This window comes from Hippoglossus stenolepis, chromosome 14 (genome assembly GCF_022539355.2).
Source record: "Hippoglossus stenolepis isolate QCI-W04-F060 chromosome 14, HSTE1.2, whole genome shotgun sequence".
Classification (NCBI taxonomy): domain Eukaryota; kingdom Metazoa; phylum Chordata; class Actinopteri; order Pleuronectiformes; family Pleuronectidae; genus Hippoglossus; species Hippoglossus stenolepis.
In genome coordinates, this window is record NC_061496.1 from 8295770 (window position 1) to 8323740 (window position 27971).

The 27971-nt window shown below is 41.5% G+C and overlaps 1 protein-coding gene across 1 annotated transcript in view; it reads right to left on the reverse strand.

The window, feature by feature from the left end:
• Positions 1-203: 203 nt before the first annotated feature.
• The window catches only part of nek7 (NIMA-related kinase 7), a 61229-nt gene continuing 33461 nt past the window's right edge, over positions 204-27971 (reverse strand). Inside the window, exons 5-10 of the mRNA XM_035175955.2 lie at positions 27044-27154; positions 23425-23533; positions 20908-21015; positions 14185-14279; positions 5486-5599; positions 204-3100 (exon numbers count right to left, since the gene is read on the reverse strand). Coding sequence (XP_035031846.1) covers positions 2990-3100; positions 5486-5599; positions 14185-14279; positions 20908-21015; positions 23425-23533; positions 27044-27154 — 648 coding nt within the window. The 3' untranslated portion in view covers positions 204-2989. The remainder of the gene's footprint in view (positions 3101-5485; positions 5600-14184; positions 14280-20907; positions 21016-23424; positions 23534-27043; positions 27155-27971) is intronic.

Here is a 27971-nt window from a genome sequence, read left to right on the forward strand (position 1 = left end):
CTGAACTGCAGCTGTGACTGGACAGTGTTTTCTGAGTTTAGTTTTCGGTAGTTTGAATAAACATCATGTTTGCGTTCAGGTTTTTAAATCGATGCCCTGAAGTTTACAATTAAAACCTGTGGTGAGTTTAAAATGTTTGTTCGATCAGATGAGACCAATTCAAAACCTCCAAGAGCTCCAAGCACGCACTCCGATGTCCAAGAGAGATTTCAAAGCTTTATTGCATCTTAGTTAGCATACAAGGCATTCGTGATGATGGTCTATAATTTGACATGAAATGTTCAGAAAACAATCAGACTACCAGAACAATAAATATTAACCGTAACATTTAATATTTCACTTTCTGGAAAACGCCTGGACTCTCGGGAGTGTACAGAAAAGGAAGGTCAGCCGAGGTAAAAAAAAAAGAAGCCAGGACATAGAAGAGCACTGTCATGTTTCATAAAGACAAAAAAAACCCTCAGTATCAAGACACAGACAAAGTGTTAACGTGACTTATTACATGTACACACAGATACACAGAAACAGTTTTTTTGAAAGTCTGCTCTTTGGAAGGTGTTTGTAAAAATCGTAGTTTTATTTAAAACGCTGTTTGCATGTGGACGAGCAGCCCGAACGCAGAGGAAAAACAAATATCCACATCGTTCGGGCATCAAAAATCTCACCTACAGAGGATTATAAAATAATAATCCTTAAAAAAACGACAGCAGTGCTTTGGAGTCTAAAAAGGGTGTAAACGTAAATCAATCATTGAAGCTCTTAGAAAAGACAGATGCTTTAGTTAAATACAGTCAAAGCTCACATGCTTTTTCCCCATCGACCACCGGAGAATTCATTTTTTGGTATTTTGCTGTAAAATACGACCAATTTATTGAGGGAATTCTGCATAGCGACTAAAACGTCTAGAAAGTGCGTTAAAGCAATTGCTCCCCTGAAATTACAACAATACTGAAAGGTTTTTTGAGCAACACAGATGTGCTTGTTGAGAGAGTGAAGAGAGAGAGAGAGAGAGAGAGAGAGAGAGAGAGAGAGAGAGAGAGAGAGAGAGAGAGAAAACAGCACAGAGGGTGAAGAGAAATAACAATTAAGGTAGTAATTACATTTTTTGAAAGAAATCATTGCATTAAAAGAGAAAGGAGCAAAAATTAAAGAAAATTGCAAACAAAAATTGCAAACACTGTATTTGCACGTCTCAGAAAATATAACTAGTAGCAACACACTATCAAAACATTCTGTTAACCATAATAAAATAACTTATTTTCTTGCTCCTACAAGCTTTGATTTTGTATTCAACACATGTTAATAGTATTAAATGTTAATTAAAAAAAACAAGGAAAACTAAAAACATGAAGAACATGAGCGATAATTCAACCGAGCAGTTAACAGGCTATTTGATAATGTTAAAAGACGATTCATCAGAGACTCAAATAAAGCGTTACCAATTATTGTTTACATGCTGTACCTTCCATGTGGCATCACTGTCATTATGTAAACCAGCGCAAGTCAGTGATGGTCATTTGTGACCCACTGGTGTAAAACTTATCCTGTTACAAGAAAAAAATCTATCACCGTTCCCTCCCTCCAAATGAATAAAGGGTCATTAAAACCCTTCGCTATTAAACCTACAGGAACGTCTTCAGTCATGTACAGTAGAACATGAACCTTATTGGTGCTTGTTCCTTTTATTTGTGTTTGTCTGATATACTTCTCATGAAAAATATCTTAACACATATACAGTATATATAAACTGCTCTCTCTATGTGTGACTTTCCTCTTTGGTAACTCAACAGAAGGTATGGAGGCGCGCTGAGATGGACGCTACACGAGGCACTGATCTCTTTCAACACATCATAACAACACTGCAAACGGACACAGCAACATTAACAAGCTGGTGGGTCAAATGGATCCACTGGACTGTGATGGAGAACTACGTGTTTTAACTGATTTTTACTTTACTTTATCGTGATTTTATCTTTTTTGTTTTTAAACCTGACACTATGTAATAACAGTATAAGTTGCTAAAGCTGCACCGGGGAGGAGATATTCTGGTGTCGGTGACGAAGGTAAACAGCAGATGTAAAACTGCTTGTGTAACAGTTTCTACCACTCCTTCCAGGCTGTCAAGAAAAAAAGACACTCTGAATCTTTTCAAAGACAATACATAGGTGTCGACTTGACTTACATTCAAAGTGTTGTGGAGACATTTGCCCATGTTCCTTCCCCCAGCGCATCTCAAGTCTACCCTGCAGATGATCTTTCCTTTCCTAATACATTCATTAGACGGGATCACCCTTCCAGCCTTCTTTTACCAGGATTTTTTTTAAAAGTGCAACACAACAACCGTCAATATTGCTCTTTACGTCTCTCACTTCTTCTGACAATGATTGAGAATCTATTCACCTCAGAGGTACCGTCGTTCTAAAAGTTTTCACTGACTTTTTTTGTGCCATTTGTTGAACACGTGACACATCAAAACAAAAGATGCTATTTTTAATAATCTTTGCATTGATGAATTGCTTTGAGGACAGCAGGCAACACTGGAAATTACACTCCTGTTTGCTAATTTGAACATTTTCTAGTATATCTGCTTTAAACAGAATCTTCCGAGATATGGCTTTACTTCCTTATGTGAAAATACAATGGACATGCTTTTTAAAGCCACAGCAACAAACACATCAATGAGCTACAAGACACTGATTTTCAGGGGTGTAACATTGAAGCCTAAGGAATGGGAGGTCCGTGTGACAAAAAAATTATAATCTCTATAATCTTTATCGTAGGGCAGAAATGGTTTGGGAGTCAGTGGTGTCGTAGACTGGAGCATCACCTTGGAAATAAAAATCTGTTTCACTTTCTACTTATCACAGGGAGCTAAACTCTGGAGTAAGTTATTGTATAAAAGCTGACAGATGTGTACAAGTCCAGCATGAAAGCGGGGGGGTGGTGTCAGGAGAAGTTCTGCAAAGCGGTCAGGTGTGTAACTTTGGGCTTAGCTGCCCTGTGTGTGGTTCTGCATTTGTTTGGCAATGTCGTACACGTAGGTGATGTCCGGCCTCTTCTCTGGGTCGGGGTTGATGCACATATCTACCAACTTCCTCAGCTGCAGAGAGACGGACGGGAGGGGTGTCGGTTGGAAGGTAGAGAGAAATAATTTAGTCAATGACACTGTGATGAAACTGATTTTTAAAAGAGCAGATCCACAAATGAACAGACCTGCTAATTCTCTCATTAGCAACAGGTAACTGAGACAAAGACGTGAAGATGGGTTAGAGCACTAATCAATTATTGGTCTGCTGAATCCATTTGTACAAGAGCCCACCACGCACATCCGCCGGCAAACGTCTGGCATGGGGGCGCGCGCGCACACACACACACACACACACACACACACACACACACACACACACACACACACACACACACACACACACACACACACACACACACACACACACACACACACACACACACACACACACACACACACACACACACACACACACACACACCATTGCCATCCTGAAACGGCACTTGAAGCTGAGCGAAGCGGCTGATTGGAGCAGATAGATAGACAGGCTTGCTGGCGGAACAGCCACCGCCATCATTAAAAAAAGAAGAGAATAAAAGATGGAGAGGAAAGAGGAAAAAAAAACATAAATTCTACGCGAGGTCGCTATGGTAACCGTCTACCAACGGCCGTTGTTGCATGGCACCAGCTTGGATGGGTTCTCGTCAGCCGCTGTACACACAGATATGTGTGTGTGAGTGTGTGTGTGTGTGTGTGTGCCTGAGCGAGAAAGTGAGAGAAACATGCAAATTCAGACAGTCTGAGAATTAGTCCCACAGAATGGCAATGGTGGTGGTGGTGGTGGTGGTGGTGGAGGGGGGAGGCAGATATGTAAAATATTCATGTGCTTCTTTGCATGGCGAGTGGGGTGGGGGAGTGTCAGGTGGAGGGAGTGGGAGCGAGTGAAGGGAGGCGTGGGGGGGAAGCATAGATGGAGATGGTTAAATGACACAACAAAGATGAGCAGCTGACAGTTTGCTGCCGATCCTTCAGGAGCATTGTTTACATCCAGACAGGCGCTGCAGGCACCCCCCTCATCTCCATCTCTCCATCGCCCTGTCTCCCGCTCTATCATTCCCTCTCTCTTTCGCTTTGTCTCCCTTTCTCCTGGATGGGGGTGACATGTGGGGCAACACAGAAGCTCACTGTGGTGTGTGTCTGTGTGCTTCAGTAACAAATATAAATTTGCACGATATCTGTTGCATACATAAAAATACACATCAGACACCGATGAGGTTTGAAACACTTTACAATTAGCCTCTATCAGCCTAATGGAGTAAATATCACTGTATCGGGCTCTGCAGGGATTAGTGTCTGACCCCGGAGACATGAATTAGGATAGTCACTTAAAATAACACACTGTGGACTGTAAGTCCAGATCATAGAAGTGAGGAAGGCAAGGAGATAAAGGACACAATAACATGGAAACTTTTCCATTCATTTAAAACTAATATATCCAAAATTTAACATAATAAGACCAACAGTAATGCATACTTGATGTGCACTGTAATGGATTACACAGGTCAAGTACATGGCAACAGTCTGAAGATTTTACTGCTGTTAAGAACTTTACTTTATGACATTTAATTTGGATTCAAAGACATTTAACAATCAGACATTTTTCTAGTTTGTGGCTTTCATTATGTAAAGTTGTGCTCATTTTTCTCTATTTTATGTCACTGTAAACTGAATCTGTTTACACAGTCACACAATGGGGACTTATTTTCATTATGGGGACAAAACGCAAGTAAAGTGAAGACATGTTTTAAAGATAGGTTTAGGTTAAAGTTAGGGTGCAGGTTAAGGACTCAAGGAAATCAATGTAAGTCAAAGCTACGTCCTCTGAAGTCATAGTGTGTGTGTGTGTGTGTGTGTGTGAGAAAAGAAATGCCACCCACACAAAGAGGACATGCAACACAAAGCCATGCGCACTCATACACATGTCACCGGCAATCACCAATAAGACAACATTTGACCACAACCCGACTAAATTACATTTTTGGGTGCACGGATAAGTCAATGCAGAATTACAGCAGATGATTTAACATTTAGTTTAGGGAAACATGACTCTCCAGCCCATTTAGTTTCACCTCACTCTGTAGCATGGCCAGATGCTTTTGATATGTGCATTTGATTTTAAAATCTTAGCCGGCCTTTTGATCACAGAGTAATATCATGGTTCAGACAGTTGGGTGGATTACACTTACATGTAAGAAAAATAAATTTGGTCAGTAGAAGTAAAAATCAGCAAACCTCCACAGAGGAAGCGGAACGAGCCACTATTGCTTAAAACAGTAGAGCGTTTGAAAATGTTAAATATTTCGACAGTTTCTTTTAAAGGAGTAGAGACGATCGTGAGCTCTTTTAAAAACACTGAGCAGGTCCATGGCAGGAAAAGACAACTGAGACGGTACTCACATCCTCTGAGTAGTGATCTGAGGGAAGAGGAGGGTAGTCACACTGTTCTATCTTCTTACAAAGGGAGTAAAGGTTCATCTTATCCCCATAGAACGGGCTCTGTAGAGCTGCCATCTGAAAAGTAAAGATGTGAGGAAAAAGGGAAAGGAGATGGTGAGAAGACACGAGGCCACGGTATAAGAGGGTGAAGTCAAATTCTCAACAGGTGCACAGAAAATAATGTGGTGTAGTAAAAGTATTGCCAGCACAGTTTACTGCTATCAAGCTATACGACTAAAAGTTTTGTGTACATACAAGAATATATTTATGTATTTTGAGCAATGGTCTAAAATTCAAGTGAACCAAGATAGAAAATTCCACGAGAGCCTCCCTTAGCTTATGTGTTTTTCCCTCCAGTTTGCTGGCCCTTTCTGCTGCATTGCTTCGAAAACTTAGAGATGAAAATGAGAGGAAACAAAGATTTGAGGATGGAAAAGAACGAGAGGTGGGGTGCAGGGATGCGGTGGGAGCGAATTTTTCAGTTTGCTGGAGCAGCTCGAAAACTGTATCCTCCTGAAAACAAATGCAAGCAGGCAGAACGGAGGGAGGGCAAATGGGAATGGTAAGGAAGTGTGGAAAGCATGAGACCTTCGCTGGTGAGTGAAAATAGGAGAAAAATCCCCCTCCGTCTCTCTTAGAGTATAAAACATGGCATGCACTTTTGCCAGACTTGTGACTGACTGACTTCCTGTTATTTGAATAGGAGTGTGCCAGGTGAAGCTGACAGCAGACTTGCATTAAAAGCACACTGAAATTCTTTTTTTTTCTTTCAAAATAAACTGTTGATGCTTATGTGTCGGGCCCAGACACGTCTGAACTTCCTGCCACTATAGAGAAAAAGAATCCTAAATATCCCAGATACTGTTACTGTCACCTTGCGCCAAAGACGTCATTCAGAGTCAGAGTCAGGGGGATGGAGGTTGCGGCAGCGAGGTTCCGCCGATACACACTTGACCTTTCATGACATTTCACCCCATTTTAATAGCATCAAATAACTAATCAAAACTAAATTTGCTGGATGAGCATGTGATAAGAACTATGACAGAAACCTTTTAGAGACATTTTTTTACTTGTACTTTGCCTTTTTAGTGTGGTCAATGTCACATTCACTAACATGGAGGAGGCAGGGTTTATGACCTATACTGCAGCCAGCCACCAGGGGGCGATGGACATCGTCTTAATCGTTGGGGATCTTGTTGAGTGTTTTCAAACTATGGATGTGTTAATTGATAGCAGGGGTACGGTAGAATGAGGAAAAGGAAAGGAAAAAGAAAACAGGAATACAAGTTCATCATAGTGGGAAGATGTCATTTTGTTTATTATTATTTTAATGTTTTTCTGTAAATCCCTGCATTATGAGTGGATAATGTGCAGTATGTGTTTGACAGGCTGCTAATTGGCAGTAGAAAGTAGATGAGAACATCATCTCCACATACGAATCCAAATCATATTGTTCCATACAGATTAGAGCAGGTTAGTGTGAATGTGCCACCTTCCACAGTATCAGGCCACATACAGAACATTTCTGTTTAAATAGGACCAGAAGGGAAACAGGTGCAGAATAACAGGAGCTGTATCCTGTGCGGAGTATGTGAGCGTTTCTACTGCCACCAAGAACACCAGGTGATTTCTCAGCATCCTTTCACAAATGTTTGCCCACGTCTCAGCAACAGGAACCCTTTACCCTTCCTGATCTGATTCGGATAGCTGGTCTGGAATAACGTACTTTAACAGCTGTATGCTACTAACCCTGAATGGAAATGCTTGCTGTGATTGCAATCCTTGTTGTGAGGTTTAGTTCCGGGAAAGGAAATTTCAATTTTATCTGGGTGAAAATAATATTCTTAAAAGATGTGGTATCGGATCAGTACAGAGATGCCCAACCCAGGATCGGAAGCATTTCCACTGCTGGTATCGGAACATCTCTAGTATACACTTTTATCAGCCAACAAATAAATTGGTCAGTCTCTAGTCAACAGGCCTCTTCATCAGCTCACCTGTTAAGTCAGTTAACAGTTACTTCTACCTAATCTTACCAAGTGGGGGTTTTCTAGCTCTGTTGCCTGTAGCTATCAGGGTAGCAGACGCTGCCCAAAAAGTGCCGAGCACATCTCCAATTTGTAAACAGCTTCTTCATTTTAGTCTTCACTGAAAAATGTGTCAGACATTGATGGTGCAGAGAGAGAAAAGTTCCCGCTCCCTATCGGGCAGATTTTGACAGTGTCTCTGTCACAGCTTCCAGTGGGAAGTCAAGATGACAGCAGCATCTCAGCGGGCCATCTCTCTTCTGGACACGATACACTATCGCTCACTCATCCGCTCAGTTAATCAAACACGCGCATTAATATGATACATCCTCACGAAAAACGCATGTGAACAGTAAGTAAAGAGGATTCCCCTCCCTCTCTCCTTGGACACCCTTTCTCCCTCTGCTCCAGCGATTAATACTGAGACTGGCACAGCAGGTGGTTGACAGTGATGAGGGGTGTGTGGAGATGCTTGTTCCTGTGTGTGTCAGCACTGATGCACTTCTACTAGTAACAAAGCCTCATATCTCTCACCCAAGAGTTCACATTTGATTGTACAGTGATTAAGAGACAAACAGATACAGATAAAAAAAAACAATCCTACAGACTTTTAAGGAGACACATTTAGAATTAACATATATGGTATCTGGTGAGACATATGGTGTGCTAGACAAAAACAGCTGCAACAATATTAAAATGCTTAAAAAATATTTTAATATAAACCTCCAGCAATTAAACCAGCAGCTCAATTAAACATCGACCAGGGCCTATGAGCAAATCATCAGTTTGTGAGACGGCGGCCCTCATCACTCTCTAATCTCATTGTCTTTCCACTTTGGCAATTTGTCTGCGTCTTTTACATGTATGGCACCTCCTTTTCAACCTGAGATATTTGTTTTCAATTTATTTATTTTCGAATTTTTTATTTTCCCGTTTTGCGTATGTCGCATGTTGGAAACATCAACACTCCCACTGGAATATTTCCAGGACATTTTTATAAGTGGCTGGCAGGAAAAGTAACGGAAAATGTCCCGAGTCTTAAAGCATCTTTAGGTAAAATAAACGGGCATTGCACTTCATTTCAGACACTCATCACCTCGAAGCAACTACACTTAAAGCTTTAAAAATGCGATAACTCGAAAGCGGAGCAAGATTTGTATTAATTTATTTATATTCATAACACTTCAATTATTTTTCAAAAAGACCACATGGGAAAATACTCTTAACCGATTTAAACAAATATTCCTACACCTTTTGGTACTTTATAGAAGGCAGTGTGTATGTGTGTGGGTTGTGTGTCAGGACTGCATAGTGCTTCTCAGAAACTCAGTAAGAGGAAAAGGGGGGAGGGACAGAAACAGAGAGAGAAAAAGAAGAAACCCAGCCAGCTCGAGACACCAGGAGGCAAAGGGTTAAACAAGACCCCATCGTATTTTCATGCATCTTCTGCTTTTGACAGATGAAAAATGTCAACTGTCCTGTTTGTATTTGGGAGTTTTTGCACTATTCATCTGCTTCATTAGTGCCTGCTGCTCCGAGCCCCTGACAGCTGCCGGCCCCCTGCTCTCAGCACGCACGCACGCACGCACACACACACACACGAGCATGCCCACAGACACACACACACTTACTCCTTTTTTCAGACTGTGTCATCGCAGGGTTAGATGATTGACTCACTCTCTGACCTCTGCATCCCTGGTGTGTGATTGTGAGACTGTGTGTGTGTGTGTGTGTGTGTGTGTGTGTGTGTGTGTGTGTGTGTGTGTGTGTGTGTATGGTTCATTGATATTCGAAAGACATACAATGCACACGCATGCCTGCTGTCTGTCTGTCTGAGGGGTGTGAGCTGCTGGTGGCAGAACACACCCACCCACGCACACGCATGCGCACGCACGCATTCACACGCATTCACACGCACGCACACGCACGCACGCACACTCCTTTGTTCCTCAGCACATCTTCAGCTGGCCAGGTTGTGCCCTCCTCAGCCCAGGCATGTAAAGCCAGCATCTCTGTCCATGTACAAGGTCTGGATGGGGTCTTCCAGTTTAATTAACACCGATCCATCTCTTTCTCTGTTCCTCTCTCTTCAGTGTCTCTCCCTGTACACCAATTAAAAAAGAGCTACGGAAGGCTCCCGTCTTCTTCCTCTGCCCCCCCCCCCCTTCATCCCAGGAGCCCTTACAGCCTGGGACCAAAGGGCTTCTCATAAGTTCTCAGTTACTCAATTATAAACACACATACAATTATAGGCATATGCCACATCAAAATAAACATCCAAATGTTAACACACACATACAAGACACATGTATATTTGTATATGTGTATGCATCAGTCTCCCTTTCTCTTTCTATCTCTCTCTCTCACACACACACACACACACACACACACGCACATACACACATAACTATATTACTGTAGAAGTGAGCAAAGCATGACTTTTTCATGTTCTCACTGGTCCTTCATGTGGCTTTATGATGATATATTAATCAAGGCAATAAGTCACAGAGCAGGGACAGTCATTAAAAATATACCTACACCCAGTGGAGTCATCACTTCTCTACTTCAACACACTAAAAAGGGAAGAGGGAAGGAAGAAAGAAAGACAAGAAGAAGAAGAAGAAGAATAGACGCATGTGGTAAAAGAGCAAGATTGTTCCACGAAGCTGAACTTTTGAGGAAGACTGATAATAAGTGTTTCCCCAGTGTCCCCATCTGAACTGAATGCTGGCCTTTGAAATGTGAAACATAAAAGGAAAAACTTAACAATTTGGGAAACATGTTTATGAGTTAATTGATCCAAATATCGATACCAGTTAGTTGTTAGTTAAATATGAAGCTGCCACCAATAACAGGTAAACAGGCTGGCTCTGTCTAAATGTAACAACATCTGCCTACGAGCTCCTCCAAAACATTGTTTGTTTAATCTGTACCAAAACAGAGACTTAATTAGTTTTGTATTTAATTGACAACATTCGATTGGTCTTGGTCTTTTCATTTAACTCTCGATCAAAATATGAAACTAAAATAGTCTTTAGTCTAAAAAGACATTGTCATGGTATGAGATTATAGAGGTACAACTGAGTTGAATATTTTGTTATTAATACAGATAAAATATCATAAAGTAAGTGTTTTTTCAGGATGGGAAGGAGAGAGTGGATAAATAAGAAAGTTTAGGGATCAAAAAATGTATAAAGTGGTAAAAAATAAAATGCTTGAGAAACAGCACAAACGTTGGTTAAATAGTTTGTTGGACATGTCACGGCCAGACACTGATATTGGTCTGAGGAACGTGGGTGTTAACGCATCAAAAGAGGCACACAGTATAAAAAAGGTTAAAGAACAAGCAGGCTTGGTTTGAAAAAAAAAGCTTCTCTTTTAAAAACATGCAGAGACATAGCCACAGGGGCAGCTCATCACATGCAAACCCCAGCTCCTGGGAACCCAGCCTTTTTTGGGTCTCGTAAAACCAACAGCAAAACAAGAGAGGGACACGGGTTGAGGCAGGAAGCAAGGGACATAGGCACAGTGAGAGGTATGGATGAGTGAGTTCCATACAGGAAGGAGACAGATCTTGTAAAGCTTTTCAAGATATTCTACTCCTTTACGAACCTTTATACAACCACCACACATGCGTACAAAAAGGAGATCAGAGAGTGTGCATGTAATGCACGGAGCCTGAGAATTACTGATGTAAATATATAATAAGACATTTTGATTGTGAGCAAAAGGAGAGACCCCTGCCATCTCTGACTGGCATGCGACCGAAATAATTTCCTTGTCACTCTCGGCGACAACCCTGATGAGTGCAGCATCCCTGTTTACCTCGGTGAGGAGGCACCGGGCAGGGTCAGGTGATGTAATGAGGTTAGACACGAGGAGAAAGGGATCAAACAGAATGGGAGATGAAGACAGACGCAGATACAACGACCAGGTATTGACATATGGACCCTTCGGACCCTTAACCAACCCTCGAGCACAAGAATGAAAACTGCAGGTGCTCTCAAACTGAGCGGTTTCACACATAAGGAACCAAACTCCCTTGGATACAAACGCACATGTTCGTGAATGCACACACGCAAAAACCTCAACACACGAAACCTCGGCCCCCACTGTATGTCCAGAGTGAAATCAATGAGTACCAAAGGGATCAGGCATGGATTTCTATGTGAATTTCTTATGCCTGAAGGTTAAGTGAGGAAAAGGGAGGCATATGGAGGGGAACCCAAAAGAAGGGAGGAGAACAGAGCAGAGGGGAATGGAGGAGAGAGTTTGGGAGAGAAAGAGGCAAGTTTCCTGACACCAAAATGTAGCGCGCAGCCCACTTACCAAGAAGTTGGCAAGCAAGGGTCTGTTCTTCAAAGAGAATATGCATGACGTGGTGAGCACTCCTCTGGTAACAATGAGGCTGTAAAATCTTTATCTCCACAGGCTCCTTGCATGGCTCACCTTGACCTGATGGTTGGAGTTCTGTCTCTGCTCTTGTACCAACAGTACTTTCTCTCTGAATGAACACCCCCCATCTTTCTCTTCGCTCCAGCAATCTATAACCCTGCTCTTGCTATTTGTTATTTTTCCCTTCCACTTCTCACCCTCTGTTCCCCGTCTGTCTAACCTTCCATCTGCTCTTTCTTCTCATTCTCTCTTAGGACTAAGCCCTCACCCTCCACTAGCTTCCTATATTGTTCCTGTATAGATTCCTAAACTTTTTCACCTTATATCTTCATTCACAGTCCTCTGACCTCCTCAGGGATTAATAGGTTTCCCTCCATCTTTTCACGTTTGCTCTCCATAGCTCTCTCCTTTGCTCTCCTCATTTCTGGTCTGCATCTTGGCTTTTCTCAGTGTTTCGTCTAGACTGTGACCCCTAGCAGTTCTCCTGTGGTGAAAGGTATAACAGATCAATGCACCGCACCGCGACTGAAACTGTAAAACAATCAATGCTAAGGCTCCACATGCAGCACCATGACAATTTCAAACTGAGCAGCTTCCCCGACAAAATATTGGAAGAATTTTGGAAAATGTCAAAAAACAACAAAGCCCAATGTCTGATGTTTAAAATGAGAAATACCGCCCTGCAGCTGTATCCCTCTGTCCGACCAGGGCAGATTCAGTCCCTCCAGGTGATCCTAACATGTCGCATGAACAATAATGACGTCACCATGACCTTTGACCACTGAAATCTAATTAGTTTGGGTTTGAGTCCAAGTGAACACTGGTTAGAAATTTGAACAAATTACTGAAAAATAAAGATGAGATATCAAGAACAAAAGGCCAAAAACATGTTGTGAGGCCACCGTGACTTTGACTCATAACCACCAAAATCGAATCAATTCATCTGTGAGTCCAAGTGAACATTTGTACTAAATTTGAAATAAATCCTAGGAAGTGTTTCTGAGATAACATGTTCACAAGGCAGTAACTGGGATTTTTTAATTAGTTTTTAAATAAACCTTGATCATCATAATACTTACACCTGACTCAGTGAAAAATAAACCCATCTCATCCTTACAACATCACCCACAACGGAATGACCTCAATTTATCAAAATTAATTGGTGCTTGTGTGGTTACACAATCATGACAGCTACATAAGCTACACAACTGGAGCAATGTAACAAAGAAATCAGATTTGTATTAACAGCTCAAGTAGCATCTTCTGTGCAAAACACACAAGTGCACCACAAATGAAAAGTACAAAAACAGACTGTGACCTGCAGCACCCACCGCTGTAAGCCAACCACAGCCGTGCATTACCATAGTGCATTGTGGGGAACTAATTAGCATGAAGGACTGTGGTCTCTGAGCAACCATGACCTGCAAGCTGAGCTCAAAACTTCTTCCTTGCGTTCTCTCCACCTCTATGCCTGAGGCGCTGTAGAGAAGGTGCAGTCACCGGTGCGTTGAAATGCAGCCCAAGTGATCAGCAGCTCAGGGGAGTTGGGAGAGAGGAGGAGAGGAAAATGTGGGTGTTTCCTTGCCCGGCAGTGTGTCTCTGACTTCGTGCTTGTCTGTTTGTATTCAGTGCATGCGAGGGTTGGCAAGGTGAAAAATCAGATTGACTGCTATCATTCATGTCCATCATTATTCAGCTCCTCACTCTCCCCTCTTTGTTCCCTGCGCTGTGTGCTCCTCCCGGGCTTGTCTGCTCTCAGTGTGGTCTGCAGCCCTGTGGTGGTTTACTCCTGACTAATCAAACTAGTCAGTGTCACTGGGCAGCCTTATCTAAAACACATGGCCATGTCAGTTCTCTTCACTCAACAGCTTTTCAACATTGAGCAGGTACCTTGACTAAAAAACTCAGTCTCAGAGTTGAGCCAGGGTCAGAAGCGAGGAACACGAGGGATATGAGGTAAAGAATTATGACACAGCATTCAAAATTTTAAATTATTAAACTGTGACAAAAGAGCGTGCATTGTTTTCCTTTGCATGTCTAGCGATGCTCATTGTAAATACAGCACCTCTCTGTGGGGAAGCGTAAATATCTGTATATATTTTATTATAGTACTCCATTATATGTGGGATTGAGGATGGTTTGTTTGTTTGTGTGTGTGTGTCCCAGCCGCTGTGTTCTCACGTCACTCCTGCAGTCGACTGCAGGGTGACAGTATGTGCACATATTCCCATAGTTTACCTCATAGAGCAGACATCCTAGCGACCAGATGTCAGATTTGAAGTTGTATCCGTTTTCATGTATCCTCTCCGGTGACATGTAGTAAGGAGTACCCACTGGAACACAGACAAAGGGGGAAGGAGGGAGGCGGAAGGTGGGGGGAAGGACAGAAGGAGATAGAAGGAGGCAGAAGAGAACAAGACAAAAAGAGAGAGTGAGTGTTAACACTTTGCATTGCAAACCCATGCCCCCAGTTCATCAGCATCACTGACACAGCTCACACAGCACAGAGGAGCGGGCGAGGAACAGAGGTGTAGTCTCAAACTGTGACACATTCAGGGGCTGCAATACTTACCGTTTTTTTTGTAATAGCACAAAAACCATAACAAGACCGACGTAAAAGTGGATTCCCTCTGTTAATTCTAGGTAAGATCAAATTTAATAAGGTTACATTTCATCATGTACACCCATATACAGTGCATGCAATTGTGCAAGTACCACAAAGTTGCAAACATATGTACAGCAGACATACACGCACACACAAAATACACATAAATCAGTTTTGATTACTGGAGCTCGGTAATGATCTGAAACAGTAGTCAGTGAATATGCCCGGGGAGCAGTGGTGGAAACTTAAAAGTTGGCCACTTTCTGGTTCTGGTTTTGAAACTCAAGAATCCCAAACTGCCATGGCGACTGGCAGAGTGCCAATGAATCAGATCTTCATCCGAACGGACACGACAAGGAACCCCAGCTCTCAACATCACATCCATAGCGCACCGCAGGAAGCTTTGGAGATTTGCTGCTTTCTTAGCTGAATATGACCAGATGCTTTTTTCCCCCCGCATTTGCTTTCTGTTTATTGTGATTTCCCATGTAAAAGTCTACCAAGCACATCCAGCAGAGGTTCTACATTAATCGCATAGGATTTAAGGATGGAAATCTTAGGAGCCCTTTAACCTGTGCTTAGCAGCTCTCAGGCTTCTCTCTCCAAACCCTCTCAAACAAACGTGTGAATCGAGGGCTTACTGAAATATAATGACGACAGCTGCTCAGACACTGCTGTACAACTTCCATCAGCAGCATTGCAGCATGCAGAGTGTGTAGGCTGTGTCTCTTATGCTTTAAATGTCAAAATAATCAACATCTTCGAGCATTATCCTTAAAATCCACACTGATTATTAACCTTGTATATTTGAGAAAGATAACCTCACACTGTTCCCTGTTAATTACTCAAATTTTCTGCTAATTTAAAATTCTGTGTGTCCGGTGCTGTACAATAATTCTCAGCCTTTCAGTCCAATCAACACCAGCTAATTTTGAGGGTGCACATACTAGTTACATTTATTTGTGAAGTAACTAATGGATTTAAATCTTAAATAGCACTTAACACCACAGAATGAAAGGGAAAACAATGGACTTCTTCATAAATCTGCTGTACATTTGAGATCAAACACAATTTCAATTTAAAAGCAGTGTATTTTTAATTTAATCTCTTTACAAAAACATTTTTTTTACCCAAACAGAGTCTTCCCCCTGACCTATATACAAAGAGTGTTGTGATGAGTTTTGATAGAGGGAAACTGATGGTTGTTGCATTTACAATACACACAAACAGTTGCAGTGAGCTGGGTAGGTGAGTACAGCTCTCAAGTGGAACTCCGGAGAAAAGTCAGCTTGCAGTAATATAGAAGGAAAAAAATCCACACACACACACACACACACACACACACACACACACACACACACACCACACACACACACACACACACACACACACACACACACACACACACACACACACACACACACACACACACACACACACACTCTGCACATTAACAGGTTGGAGGAAACTGAACTGATGTAATTGCAATTAACAGAACTAATACAGAGGGGGTATTAGATTTGAAGTCTATGGGAAATGAAATGAAAGCTAGCACTTTTAATTTTGGTGCACATCTAATTGAGTTGAAAAAAAACACGCTTTTATCTTAAATGTGCGGTTTTGAATAATGAAGTGTTACCTGTCATTCCAAAAATAATCAGCATCTGCACAGCCAGAAGCAAGAGAGAGCACGCAGAAGAATAAACAGGGGACTGGGGATTGCCATTTTAATTGGTCATCAGGTTTGTACTGTGGTTTTTGTGTGAGAGTGTGTGTGTGTGTGTGTGTGTGTGTGTGTGTGTGTGTGTGTGTGTGTGTGTGTGTGTGTGTGTGTTCGCTGTGAGATCTCATGGTACGGTCTGAACAAGCTCCCCTAACATTCATTATTAGTTGATTAAAAAGAATCAGCCTCTCTTATGCTAATAGTAGCATTAAAAAAAAGGCAGCAGCGCCCGACTCTGGCTCCTTCAGCATGCTAAATTAAGGGTACATTACTTATTCATGCAAATAAATTGAAAGTCATGTTGGGATTGATTTCCATTATTGTGAATGTCTATGACAACACTGTATTCTCTGTGTAACAGGGTAAGCGTTACTGTATAGGAGGTGAGATCCTATCCAGTGTAAAGAACCCTGCTCTTGTGAAAATTAACCAGTGCTGTCGTTTAAAATACATTTATTGATATAATTGCACAGACTTGCTGCAATTTCCTGTACACTTAAAGCCTTAAATGGACTATTTAAACACAGTGAAGCATTTCGTGCATAGTACTCATTAAATGTGTTAACCTTCTCTAATCTGTGATCCATTACCAGTTTTACATTTGTGTGTTTTTAACAGGGACGAGACTCTGCTGCTGTTTAAGTGGCTGATAGAATTTGTTCGGCGTTTCCCGTGAAGGATCTACATGAACAATCCGCCCAAGAAGATTTAGACCCGTCCAGGAAGGTGAAATCACTCGGTTTAAATTAAAATCGTACAATTTGAAAGCCTTATTTTTGGCCACACACTTGTTTGAATTATGTGCTGCAGTAACCAGGTGGGGACTAGATGCTTTTCTGTGTGCAACCGCCAAACTAGCGTCTACCGTCTGGATGTAAGGTGTTTAGTGGATGTCTGTGAATTTTAATTACAGATGACCTAGGTTATACACGCTCCCTCCCTGAACTGCATGAATCTCTACATGCACATCAGTCAGGATAAATTCTCAATCTGTAGAAACACGGTTCTGATTCAGAGCCAGTGCAGGAGTTTGGAAACTGCCACTCGAGCGTGTTTTAACAGACAAAAGATTTCAACTATAAGTCAGGAGCACAGCCAGAAACGATTTATCCTCATAGTCAGGGGATGTTTTCTGTATTTTCTTATAATCCAATTATGATTTCCTTGGTTTTCTATACGTCTTGGTGAGCCCTCACTCCCTCTTTGGTCCTCCACCTACGCCTCTTCGTTTCATGACTCGCTTGTTTGGCTTTATAAGTTAATAAAGTCTTCATATACACATTGAAACAGTCATAATATATTTTTTCAACACATGCCTCTCCTACTTCTGTCTGCTTCCATTTTGTTCGCTCTCCTCCTCTTTTCCTCTCTTTCCCCCGGTACTCATCTTTAACACCTTTCTCATTACAGGTGTTAATTATAGGTTTATTATACTACTTATTACTGCCAATTGGCTGGTCTCTCTTTTCTCTAATGATTGCATTAGCTTTCCTGTTACTTCTCTTCTTTTGTTCTTTTTTGCTTTAATCCAACTCTTTCCATAACCCTACATCCTCAACACTGGGAAGCATAACGTGTGTAGTGGGTGTCTTTTGCATGCTTGTGTTTATTTTTGTCTTATGTCCCAAGTGGATATGTATGATGTATATATGATGATGACTCTATGTGAATGGTTATCTGCTCTTTCATATGTGTGTTCTTTCGTTCAAACCCACGTGGATGTACATCTCAACATTCATCTGTATAGGAGACAAAGAGTGTGTGTGTGTGTGAGAGTCTGAGTGTCTGCAGGCTGCTGAGCAGCTGAGTTGAAAGCCTAGGAGCTGACAGGCTGTATGCCTGGACCTCCATCTCAGCTCCACCACCCTGCTCTACTGTTCAGCTGGGTGGCTGGGCTCATTACAGACCCACGCTGGCACGTGATTGGGCATGCAAGTACACTTGTGTGTGCGTGCATGCACACAAGCGAACGTACACGCACTCTTCCTTTCTATCCCTCTCTCTCACTCATGTTTTCCCTTTTCTCCTCCATTTTTCCTGTCACATTGTCATATTCTCTCCTCTTACACTGCTGCAAACTTTTTTTCCTTTCTCTTTGCTTTGTTTTTGTCTCCCCTTCTTTTCATTGTCACTCTGTCACGTTCTCCTCTCTCGCACCCGGCACTCTCTGCCTTTCTTTTTTGGTTTCTTTGTCACTCGTTCTTTTTCTTATGCACCTTTCTTTTTCTGACATATTGCTTTTCTCCCCTCTCTCTCTATTTCTCTCTCTGTGTGATGTCCTCCATTCTCCAACTCTAGTTTTCTCACACCTTCTCTCTCTTTCTCCTCCACCTTTGTCTTTCTCTTTGACTAAAAGTCAAGGCGCCAGAGGGAGGGACAGAGGGGAGGAGAAGTGAGGATGAGCAAAATGAAGAAATAGCAGCAGGAGAGAAGGAAAGGTGACAAAGAAAGAGAGGAGATCAGCTGTTTAAAACACACTGCAAGAAATGTCAAGTGGAAAGCCAGTGACGCACTCAGAATGTTGACAGGTCACAATAACCTAGGACATCATCCGTCTCGACAGTACAAGATCATCTTGGAAAACATTCTACCAAACATCCTTGTTTGGTTAAAATATTCTTAAAAGAATACAAAGTACTGTAGTGACATAAGGACAATTCAAATTCATCTTTGAAAATAACATATGCATTCTCGTCATGCTTATGATATCATGTCAAATGCATCTACATATAAAAGAAAAATGATTTCCCTCTTCACTGGAAGAAATATTACACTGTGAGCTGTGTAGATTAACAAATCAGTTTTGTTTGCTAGGAATTAATGAGTGGAGTATTCCAGTTGACCCCTCAGCTTGTGGGGCTGCCTATCCTCCGTCAGCCTAAAGAGGGTGCTGCGGACCCAACGTTTAATGAGCAATCACAGGCACGTTTCACCCCGCTCTGCCAGCACTGCAGGCTGCTTAGCTGATCGAGCTTCTGCTGAGTTCATCATGTGATTCACACTTTCAAAGGCTGGGCTGCGTCTGTACAGGGGCTGCATATAGCGCGCCGCTTGTGGTAATAACAGCGTGAAATAGGGAAGCAAGACAGTGCGAATGACAGCGTATATCTTTGTGGATATATTTTCTATATTTTCCCGTTCTTGCTAAAAGAGTTGGAATTGGGGGAATTACATTTTTGTGCTATGAGTATAATATTACTTTTATTATTTCATGTACAATATCAGTTCCGTTATTATCTTGTACAATAATATATTAATATCATATGCAATATGACGTTTATTATCATGTGCAATACTTCTCATGTCATTTCAATTACTACTTTTCTATATGTATATTTTTGTACCTTATATTTCTTGTAGTGTTTTATATTTAGACATATTTTCTATACTTATTTTTTAACACTATGACATCATTCTTTGTGATTGTAACTTTGGAGCAAGGTTTGGCACAGGAATTTCATTCAGATTAACAGAGGTCCATCTTATCTTATCTTAATCAATGATTGAAAGGGTAAAATACAGAAAATTCTGCTTGTGTCCTGGCATTTTTCACTCTCTCTTCCATCAAGGACAGTCTTCGGATATCCCTACATTCTCAAAACACATCAGTGGTTTAAAATTGTTCCTTGGAAAACATCCTAATTTACAGGCTTGAACAGTAACCAGAACATTGAGCTTTTAGTGTTTTTCTTGATTTCTTCTATCTTCTAGTTCATAACAAAATAGCGAATATGCTCCGACTCTTTCTTGACTTTGCAGCATATGCACAGTTAATCACCAGAAAAGGTGCTGGAGCACTGAAACAATCAGGCACAGTGGTAAAGGCTGGTAGGAACAGACAGTTAACAAATTGTTAAAAAGGCAAGCTTGTGTTTTGAACACTGCTACACCCATGAAGCGAGGGAGATGAGTGTGTGCATTTGTGTTAAAGCCAGTGTTGTGTGGTAAGTGCGATAAGATACATGTTTTCCCTGACAAGACAAAGCTAGAAGTGGTAGAGATGTCTGTGTATAATATTTTAAAATCAAGAATTACTAAGTGTTATTTTACTCTCCTCTTGATCCAAAAGATTTATAGAATTGTCCTGGAACACCATAAACATCAAAGAATGTATTTTAAACATGTGGTACCATTCAATCTGTCAGTGTGTACAGTCTTAGGTTCAGCAAATTCCTTTTTTTTTGTTACGTCTTAGTTATTGTGGCAATTTTGGGCAAAAATGTTCACTTCTCTTTAACAAAAAAAAACAGTGTTATATGATTTTATTTCCTACGAGTGACAAACACACCCGAGCACTGCCAACAATAACCCTGATTGTAAAGTTGGCCGGCTTGTTTTATGGCACACAGTCACAATCAGAGCTGTGTTTCAACCCGCCTCTGCCCACTCTTCATCTGTGTTAGGGTTAAAGGTCAAGGCAACAGGAAGTGGCTAAGTGGCCTATGAAGGGGGTGGGCACAGCCCTGGCCAGGCAGCATGACTGTATGACACATGGCTCTGGGCTCACCATGCCTAATGAAACACATCCAACATTGGGTGATTACTGGGGGCCGCTCTCTCTCTCTCTTTCAGTGCGTCTGTGTGTGTGTGTGTGTGTGTGTGTGTGTGTGTGTGTAGACTGTTGGAAAAATACCTAGCGAATGAGCGGCAGTTGTTTTGGAGCTGAAGTATCGTCCCAGTCCCAAGTCTCCTAGTTTCACTACTCCTGTGGCTGTGATGAAAACATTGGCTGGCTTGATATCTGCGGAAGAGAAGTGTGGAGAGGAGTCAGTAAAAGTGAAAAGGAAGGCATTTATGAACTGGTTGAGTTTAACTCAGACTCACTGTTTAAGGGCCTAATATAAATGATATATTAGTAACAGAAGCAGCAACAACACCTGTGGTGGGGAGATAACATAGTAAACAAAAAACTGCATCTCCTCTTTGCCCAGAAATCATGTCAGCGTTACGGAAATAATGTACACAATGAAATATTAATCTAAGGTATTTTTGGGTGTTAGCATCCGATTTCTGTTGCTTTTTCAAACTTAACGTTAATGTGACACGCATCAGCCTTTGAAATTTACTGCTCCCGTATAATTGTAAGCGGCTTTTGAATAGGCGGTCTCTGTTAAGTGGTCATTAAAACTCCGAGCTCAGGGTTCATTAGTGTCCCTGTGCCCTAATCAGAGTCAGTCCAACGGAAGTACATCACCTGTAGCTGTTTTTGTGTGTGTGCGTGTGTGTGTGTGTGTGTGTCTGTAGCAGCAGCCTATGTACATGAATCTGGGACTTGACTTGACCAGGCCCTATTGAAAGCATGTGGGGCCATAAACACTGTGTTCTCTGGTCTACGTGTTGTTTAAGAGCTTCACTTAAACTTTCTGTCATATGCAACAAGGTCATTCACAGTAAAGAAAACCCAGATCGAAATACAGACATGATGTTCTGTTTTCGGTCATTTTCCTTTTCTGGACCATGGTCTGAGTGTTAATGTGACTAGAGATTGTGTTTAATCCAAATATCGTGAAATGATATGCTTCAATTTATTAAAAATGCCAACATTATGCTTTTCAGGTTTCGCCCCTTCCTTTAGTGTGTTATATGTTTGTTATGCATGTAACAGGTCTGCTAAGTTACAAAAGCCAGAGTCCTTCTCTTCCACAGAAAACACTACTCCTTAAGAGCCTGAAACGCTAATATTTTCTTATAAACCTGGAAATAATTAAGAAGCTTGAGTATTAAAAATCATTGAAAAACATAAGACTTTTTTCATGCGCAATAAAGAAGAAACATTAAAGATTCAGGAAGAATAAAAGTTACAACACCATCAAGAGATCAATACATCAGTCTTCATTCCCTGAGAGAAAGAAATCTCTCTCGTCACAGATACAGATAAATAAAGAATTCAAGACAGCAATCAGCTGTCAAAAGAGGCCTGTCTTGTAGTGGTCTCAGAGGACGAGTAGCAGTTTCTAAACGGCTTCTCAGCCGGGAAACAAGGCCAAACATTTGGTGTGGGCTAAGAAGTACTGGCATTTCACTGTGGATGACTGAAAAAAAAAAAGTCCTATTTACTGATGAATCCAAGTTTGAAATTGCAGGCAGCAACAGAGGAGTGTGTAAAGGAGACAAACATGAGAAAGAACGATACCTCAGTGTATTAGACTGACTGCGAAACATGATGGAGGGAATATTCAAGTCCGATGGTGTTTCGCCTACGCTGGAGTCAGAGACCTGCACCGAATCGACTACACTCTGACCAAAGAGAGGTACCACTTCATTCTTCAGACACATGCTATACTCTGTGGTTTGCATATTTGTGGAGAGAGCAGCAGGACAAAGACCCCGAACACACCTCAAAGCTACAAACTGCCAGAACTACATGAAGACCAAGGAGTCCTGACTGTCATTGCCTTTAATCCACAGTCACCTGACTTCTATCCCTGAGCCTTCTGTGGCATCACTAGAAGGTCATTGGGACATTGTGAAATATTTCAGGGACACAATGAGGCATCAAATTCCAAATTCAAAGATTTTCGGAAATGTATGTCCATTTGTTCAAAGATTCAACGTTTCACTTAAATTGTTAAACTTATGCAAACATTGAAAATGCAAAATTCACAAATGCAGCAAATTAAAAAAAGAGTATTCTCTTTAATAGTGGTTTTGAACTTTTTTACCCCACTGTATATATTAAATAAAACACAATATATTTTCAAGGGCTAATGTAAGAGTTCATATCTTTAACTTAATTTTGCCAGTAAAAAGTGGTACCTCTGCTTCTGTGTTTTCTTTTCCATAAAATTCATAGGAGGTGAGAACAGATCTGAGCAGCTGCAGCATTTCTACAAGTCTCTGCATTCAAAATACATAATCCAATACTATTGAAACATTTTTACATTCATGGAGGCTCAATTTATAAGCACAACCTGGTTCAGGTTTGAGAGATTCTATATATTTCAATAAATCTATGTCTTGGTATGTGTGTGGGTGTATGTCTATGTCCAGTGTGTGTGTGTGTGTGTGTGTGTGTGTGTGTGTGTGTGTGTGTGTGTGTGTGTGTGTGTGTGTGTGTGTGTGTGTGTGTGTGTGTGTGTGTGTGTGTGTGTGTGTGTGTGTGTGTGTGTGTGTGTGTGTGTGTGTGTGTGTGTGTGTGTGTGTACACTACCTCTGTGCATGACCCTCCGGGAGTGCATATGTTCGAGCGCACTGCAGAGTTGGACGAAGTACTTCCAAACCGTTCTCTCTGGGATAAGCCTCCTCTGCTTCTTAAAGTGCTGAAAAGTAAGAGAGATAATCCTTTATTAGTCCCACAATGGGGAAATTTGCAATGCACGCACACATAGACAAAAGGCAGGAAGACACACAGAAAACCAAAGTATCATTAGAATACCTGAAAGAAAAAACACATAAAATACTTTAATAGGGATGGTAAAAGGTCTTGTGTGGCACGGAATACAATTTTAAGATGGTAGCAAAAGTTTTTATGTCTGCGTGCGTTTGTGCAGCATCAATCCCCGGCCTCAGTTCTCAGCTCTGTGACTCCACTCCTAATGCAACCCAGACCCCTCTCCTCTTGCTCGGTCCTTTTTCCTAACCAAGCTCCATCTCATTTTCTCTATGGCCTACAATGAGAAGCACATGAATTCCCTGAGAACAGAGAGAAGAAATTTGTGGTACCTTCCAAAAGTCTCCCATCTGGCACACAGCAGCTCTTTTGTTAAGTGCAGGTTTGTGGGACGAGGGTTCCAGTTGTTTTCAGTTTATTTATTTATTTATTTCGGGGGGTTGTTCTGGATCATTTAGACTCTGGTCCCTCCCCAGAAAAGCCACACTGATGACAGAGCTTAAACTTGGACATCTTGGCTTTTTGATCCACAAAGACAAAAATCATTAAATGACAATTAGAACTCCTCCCCATAGCTGTGTCTAAGTCTAAGAAGATGTAGGAAATACGGCTACTGGCAGGATTTTACAGGGTGTCTTCGTGGGTCCATTTGCAGGACGGAAAAGCCTCAACTTGAGCAAGCTTCGATTACAGTCCTGCACATGGCAATTACAGTTTAAACATTTAGCAGAGACTCCTACGAAAATGTATAACAAGACCAACAGTACATTAAGTACAATATCAGAGAGGACACTACATAAATCACACTTACGACACAGAGTAACTGTGTATGTGCATGTTTATATTTAGTTGTAGTTGTATCTTATAAAACTACGGATATCATTTTGACAAAGCATGTGTGTGATTGTTTTTGCTGCGCAGTATTTAGAGGACCAGATTACAGTTGAAAATATGTAGTAGGAGGCATTTATTATAGAAACTAAATAAAATGTTTTCTCTAGTCAGCTCAGTAAGGTCAAGGTGGGGAAAGGATGGGACTATTACAAATTCATTCATTCAGATAACAAATAAGAATAAGAGAAAAGAAAGAAACAGATAGAAAGAATGATGAGGTGATGGCACATTATGAAGAATCAGTAGGTAAAGGATGTCGACGATGGTAAGAGGTACAGAAAACGAGGGATGGTGTGCATGAAAGAGAGGGATAGAGATAGATGGAGAGATGGAGGGATAGACCTTGGCCTACATCGAAACAAAGCGTCAGTGAGGAGCCATTCTTCCCTTGCCCTCCCATTTCCATATCAGAGGACTGTTTGATGTCAATGGGGGAGCACACCAACACCACCACCACCACCCTCTTCTCCGTGCCTTTAACAGCAAACACTGCACATGCAATATTCTGTAAGTGCATGCAAATCAAGGACCATTTGATTTCATTTGAATTCTGAGATGGTCAGAGAGAGTAATAGAGAATGAGGGAGGAATAGAGAAAGGAGGAGAGAGCAGCAAGGAAGACGAGAAATCAAAAAGAATAAAAAATGTTAAATTCATGCATCGGGGGTCTGTTTTACATATGGAAAACTGTACGAATGTGTTTACTTCCCATTACAGCCAAAGAAGTGGGGCTAAGCCCTGGCATGCACCTCTGGACTGCCACTGTTACATTAGGAAAACAAATCATTTAGAGCGGTGCAGGAGACAAATGCACATGTGCCCTGTGTGTTGTCAGCAGCCATAAGGAGAAGGCACAGTCTGAATGCTCCCAGCATCCTCGGGAGCTTTGCTAAGATAGTGAAGCTCAGTGGTTTGTTACCTTACCTCCTCAAACTGCCATGTTATGTCTTTGTAAAGTGAATCTCTGAACATTTGTGTGGGTGTCTCCATGGCCGTGTCTGCACATACCTTGGAGTAAGGCATGGCATATGTACACTATGTGTTCAGTTTGTAGGTGTACGTCGGCACTGGATATATACCAGTGTGTGTATGTGTGTGCTGAGCCTGCCATGTTCACTCTCTTGTACCGCTAATCCTCGCCTCTCCTAATTTGCTGTGTTGAACTATGCGGATGTGGAGCTGCTGAGTATGACTGCAAACAGCTTGTCGAGCTGTGCCGATACAACACTGCGGCATCATTTATGCATGGGAGAAGACCAGGGTTTTTACATGCACACCATTAATTTGCTATACTGGCAGGATTTTATCATAACTCTGGATTTTGGTCGAACTACAAAAACGAATAACAGGATGAGCCGGGGATGGAATCGCTGCCACTTTTCAACAATAATGTTGCTTCTTCTGCTCCAATTTCAACAGCAACATATCTGAACTAAAAGAAATTAGATTGAGGTCAACTCTGTTCACCTATGTGGCTCAAAGTCAGACATGATGTACTTTATTCAACCATACATATGCTTTTATATTGACTAAGTGTTATTTTAATGGTTAAAGCTAGTGAAATTAGTGCATCTCCTTTATGAAGAATATCAAACTATGATGAATAGCTGGGAAAATTTATTCTAAAACCCTGTGGTCAGTATTTATAGGAAAAAATAAATCAAAAAAAATTTGAAACCTCAAGTTTTCCCACATTTTCATTAAAATATTACCAAACTTCAACTTCAGGATTATATATGTAAAGATATGACGAAAAGTCTAAGATTTAAGCCAGATAAGTTATCTTGGGTAATTGTTTACACACACCCCACATACAAAAATATGCTGTAACTTCAGAACAATTAATCACAGTTTGATTTTTAACAACTTCCCTTTCCCAGTCGAGGCACATGTCACCGCAGACTTTCGGGATTAAAGGAGTTTGCAGGAGGCCTTATATTATTTGGCTTTGGTTTTATTGTGGAGTGGATGATTCACCGTGACTCAGTGTCCAGGTAGCCAAAATCCTTTTACAGCCACAAACCACAGACCCCCTGCCACAATTCCTTCAGTCATAAAAGGCCACGTCAGCAGTTTGTTGCTTTAATAGTAACATTTCTTTCTGATACAAAATGTGAGATACAATGTCGGACTGGCTATTTTTATGTTCAGATATTGTCCCCCAAGGCCAGAACATGAATTAAAACCAGTTATACACCTATTCATCATCATATAAAAGTACTTAGTAATAAATCTCTAATTGCTGACTGGGTTAGTTTTAAGTTTGAAAGATAAGTAGTGTTAAGTCAGTGTTAATATTTGTATAAACCACATTAGTTTTCACAACTCAATAATCTGTAAAACCAAAGTGACCACTATCAAAGCTGGTCTCGGACTTTCCCTTAAAATGCAATAAAATTACTGTATAATTTCATATCATCTGTGTCCTTCAAGCCTCTTGTGGTTGAGTGTTACAGAAAGTTTTCACGGAATCAAATCACTCCTCTTTCAGCTTCCCGGACACAAGTGGGAGCTAGCGAGGCAGCTGCTGTGCTGAATTCCTTACCTTGATCATACGTGAGAGGTCCCCGGCATCCGCTAACTCCAGGACTATGTTCAGCTCATTGTCCTCGATAAAGGATGCGTGGTACTTTATCACATTGGGGTGGTTCAATTGCTGTGGGAGAAGAAAAATAAAAAAATCAAGACATGTCATGAGAGAGATAAAGAAAAAGCAGGCACAAGACATGTTGGCGACACTTGTCACATTAAGAGCGTCCTTGGTCACACCATCGAAACCAAGAGTGAAAAATCCTCCCTGGTGGAAACTATGGACGGCAGCGTCTTCTTACAAACCTGTTACACATTCTATATCAAAACAACCGACCAGCTGATAAATAACAGAGGTTTATTTCATAAGTTGTGCAATCAACTATACTTTCACCACCAATTAAAATAAAACAGTTGGATCCATTTTTGGATTCCATATTTGGTAAATGCAGACCTAATGAGATGCTTTTGTCCTCAAGTGTGACAAAGCTGGGTGATATGTCACAACAACCCCTCTGTCTGTGGTGACAACAACCCATGTGTGAGAAACACAGACACACACACACATGCCTGACAGGCTGACATGGCTGGCAGTCAGAAAAACAAGCATCCTGGGTTCATCTCTGTCTGAGATTCCTTCCTGTTGGTTGGCCAATAAGGCAGGAACAGCATTCCCTGTAGTAAGCACAAAGTCTCTATCCATCCAGAGCAAGAGAGGAAAAGGGGGAGAGAGGAGGGAGGGAGGGAGGGAGGGAGGGAGGGAGGTGCAATGAAGGGAAAGAAACAAATGACACAGTGACACAGACAAGGAAAAGGAATGATGGAGGCAGAACGGGATGGGGTGACGAGTTTGGAAAAGAGAACAAAGGTGAGGGTGGGGGAAGAATAGCAAGAGAAGGAGAAGGTGAACGGGGGTGGGGGGTGGGGGGTGGGAGGGTGATATG